Source organism: Bison bison, unplaced genomic scaffold (assembly GCF_000754665.1).
Source record: "Bison bison bison isolate TAMUID 2011002044 unplaced genomic scaffold, Bison_UMD1.0 scf7180017864180, whole genome shotgun sequence".
NCBI classification, from domain to species: Eukaryota; Metazoa; Chordata; class Mammalia; order Artiodactyla; family Bovidae; genus Bison; species Bison bison.
The window spans coordinates 15,400,842-15,403,692 of record NW_011494752.1 but is presented as its reverse complement, the minus strand read 5'-3'; the positions used below and the strand labels follow the sequence as shown (position 1 = coordinate 15,403,692).

At 55.5% G+C, this 2,851-nt stretch overlaps 1 protein-coding gene across 1 annotated transcript in view; it reads left to right on the top strand.

Annotated features, from left to right (window-relative positions):
- Positions 1-2,851, top strand: part of PFAS (phosphoribosylformylglycinamidine synthase) — a 16,416-nt gene that overhangs the window by 9,404 nt on the left and 4,161 nt on the right. Inside the window, exons 12-18 of the mRNA XM_010843042.1 lie at positions 898-971; positions 1,087-1,243; positions 1,573-1,634; positions 1,782-1,943; positions 2,194-2,319; positions 2,448-2,579; positions 2,791-2,849. Of these exons, the coding sequence (XP_010841344.1) occupies positions 898-971; positions 1,087-1,243; positions 1,573-1,634; positions 1,782-1,943; positions 2,194-2,319; positions 2,448-2,579; positions 2,791-2,849 (772 nt within the window). The remainder of the gene's footprint in view (positions 1-897; positions 972-1,086; positions 1,244-1,572; positions 1,635-1,781; positions 1,944-2,193; positions 2,320-2,447; positions 2,580-2,790; positions 2,850-2,851) is intronic.

The following is a 2,851-nucleotide window of genomic DNA, read 5'->3' as shown; positions in this document are numbered from 1 at the left end:
TGCAGTCCAAGGAACTCTCAAGAGTCTTCTCCAACACCACACTTCAAAAGCATCAATTCTTCGGTGCTCAGCTTTCTTCACATTCCAACTCTCACATCCATACATGACCACTGGAAAAACCATAGCCTTGACTAGACGGACCTTTCTTGGCAAAGTAATGTCTCTGCTTTTGAATATGCTATCTAGGTTGGTCATAACTTTCCTTCCAAGGAGTAAATGTCTTTTAATTTCATGGCTGCAGTCACCACCTGCAGTGATTTTGGAGCCCCAAAAAATAAAGTCTGACACTGTTTCCACTGTTTCCCCATCTATTTCCCATGAAGTGATGGGACCAGATGCCATGATGTTAGGTTTCTGAATGTTGAGCTTTGAGCCAATTTTTTCACTCTTCTCTTTCATCAAGAGGCTCTTTAGTTCTTTGCTTTCTGGCATAAGGGTGGTGTCATCTGCATATCTGAGGTTATTGATATTTCTCCCGGCAGTCTTGATTCCAGCTTGTGCTTCCTCCAGCCCAGCGTTTCTCATGATGTACTCTGCATATAAGTTAAATAAACAGGATGACAACATACAGCCTTGATGTACTCCTTTTCCTATTTGGAACCCAGTCTGTTTTTCCATGTCCAGTTCTAACTGTTGCCTCCTGACCTGCATATCTCTGTCATTAGCATGTAGATTATTTCTTGTGTTTGGTAACACAAATAATGCTATTGTTTAAGTTTGTTCATTGGCTATTTTGCACATGTGAATAATCTGGAGGGTAAATTCCTTGGAGTGTATTTAACTCAATGAATGTTGACAGATACCTCTAATGTTGGCTGCCCTTTATCCTCACACTGCTTTGTACTTGTACTAACTGTCGTTCCCTAAGTGCTCTGATTCAGCCCTCCTTCCTCGCAGGCATGGATGTCGTGAAGGTTGGCGGTCCTGTCTACAGGATTGGAGTTGGGGGCGGAGCTGCTTCGTCTGTGCAGGTAAGTGGGAATAGCCCAGATGCCAACTCCATGATCTTTCAGGGCCCCATGCATGGGTGAGGCGTGAGCTCCCAGCCCCCTGAACTGAGCATGCTGTCTATATCTATCCCCCCAGGTACAAGGAGACAACGCCAGTGACCTGGATTTTGGGGCTGTGCAGCGGGGAGACCCAGAGATGGAGCAGAAGATGAACCGTGTGATCCGGGCTTGTGTGGAGGCCCCTGGGGGAAACCCCATCTGCAGCCTCCATGACCAGGGTGCTGGTGGCAATGGTGAGAAAGGGGGTTGGGACAAGGGACTGGGCCTACCTGGTCTCTGCTTGGTTCAATTTAGGGAGAGGCTCAGCAGTTGGTTTAGGTTGAGGATCTGTAATCAACCTGACAGCTCAGGGTCCCATTCTCCACCCACTACACATTCTGAACAGGCCCAGGGTTGAGGGTGGGAGCCTGCTACCGTGGGATAGTTGGTGGATAGGGTGCAGCAGCGGTTCAAACAGGGATGCACAGAATTAAGGGCTCTTTGGGAGGCTGGGAATGGCCTTTTGTTTGCCCGGTGCCTACCGCGGCCATGTGAGCACCTCTCCCGGGAACGCCCCCACCAGGCAATGTCCTGAAGGAGCTGAGTGACCCGGCTGGAGCCATCATTCACACCAGCTGCTTCCAGGTAGGTCGTCCTCTGTGAAATCTGCCCGCCTCCCTGCCCGTGCCAGTCCCAGCAGCCCCACCCATCTTCCCCTCACTCCCAGCAAGATCGTAAGACTTCGGAGCAACCGCTGTCCCTTCTTTTTCGTCCTCCCTCATGGATGTGCAGCTGGGGGACCCAACCCTGAATGCCCTGGAAATCTGGGGGGCTGAGTACCAGGAGTCGAACGCACTTCTGCTGAGGCCCTCTGACCGGGACTTCCTGAGTTGTGTCAGCACCCGGGAACGCTGCCCAGTCTGCTTTGTGGGCACCATCACTGGAGACAGGAGAGTGAGTTGGCCCAGGGAGGCAGCAGTGGATGCTGTAGGTGGACTTGAGCTGCCGGGGCCCAGGAAAGAGAGGCACACAGGGGAGCCGTGGGGAATAGCATGTAGGCTGTGGGGGCGGGGTTTAGGGGGTGCTCAATAGGAGAAGCCAGATGGGGTGGAAAGAGCACTTCTGCCCTGCTTTCCAGAAGAGTTCACTCCCTGCTGGTGGTCATAGCCTCAGCCCCTCTGGGTGGTGTCCTTCTGGTCTACAGATAGTGCTGGTGGATGATCGGGAGTGGCCTATGGGCACAGGTGGCCAGGTGGATGCGCCCCCCACTCCTCCCCCAACCCCTGTGGACCTGGACCTGGACTGGGTGCTGGGCAAGATGCCCCAGAAGGTACGTGGGGGCAGGAGGCATCTCCCTTCCCTGGCCCGGCCCCACCCTCTGCCCCACACGTGCCTTGTCACCTGTATGCCCAGCGCTCCACCCCGGTGCTCACACCCCTGTTGCTGTCTGTGTCGCAGGAGTTCTTCCTCCAGAGGAGTCTCCCCTTGCTGCAGCCTCTGACTCTGCCCCCAGGGCTGAGCGTGCGCCAGGCTCTGGCGCGGGTCCTCAGGCTGCCTGCCGTGGCCAGCAAGCGCTACCTCACCAACAAGGTCCTCCCTGCACCCTGCTCCACCCCCTTAGCCCTCTGCACCCCTCCCTCTGCTTGCCCACCCCAGGAACGGCTGTGGGGGTCCGTCAGGGAGGGAGAAGGGTCAGGACAGAAGCCTCGCCCCCTGCTGCCACCCCCGTCTTGCATGTTCAGGGTGAGCCAGGCCACCCCCTTGTCCGTGAGCCTCTGGCCAGCTCCCCCCGGTTCCTCAGGTGGACCGTTCTGTGGGCGGCCTGGTGGCCCAGCAGCAGTGTGTGGGACCCCTGCAGACCC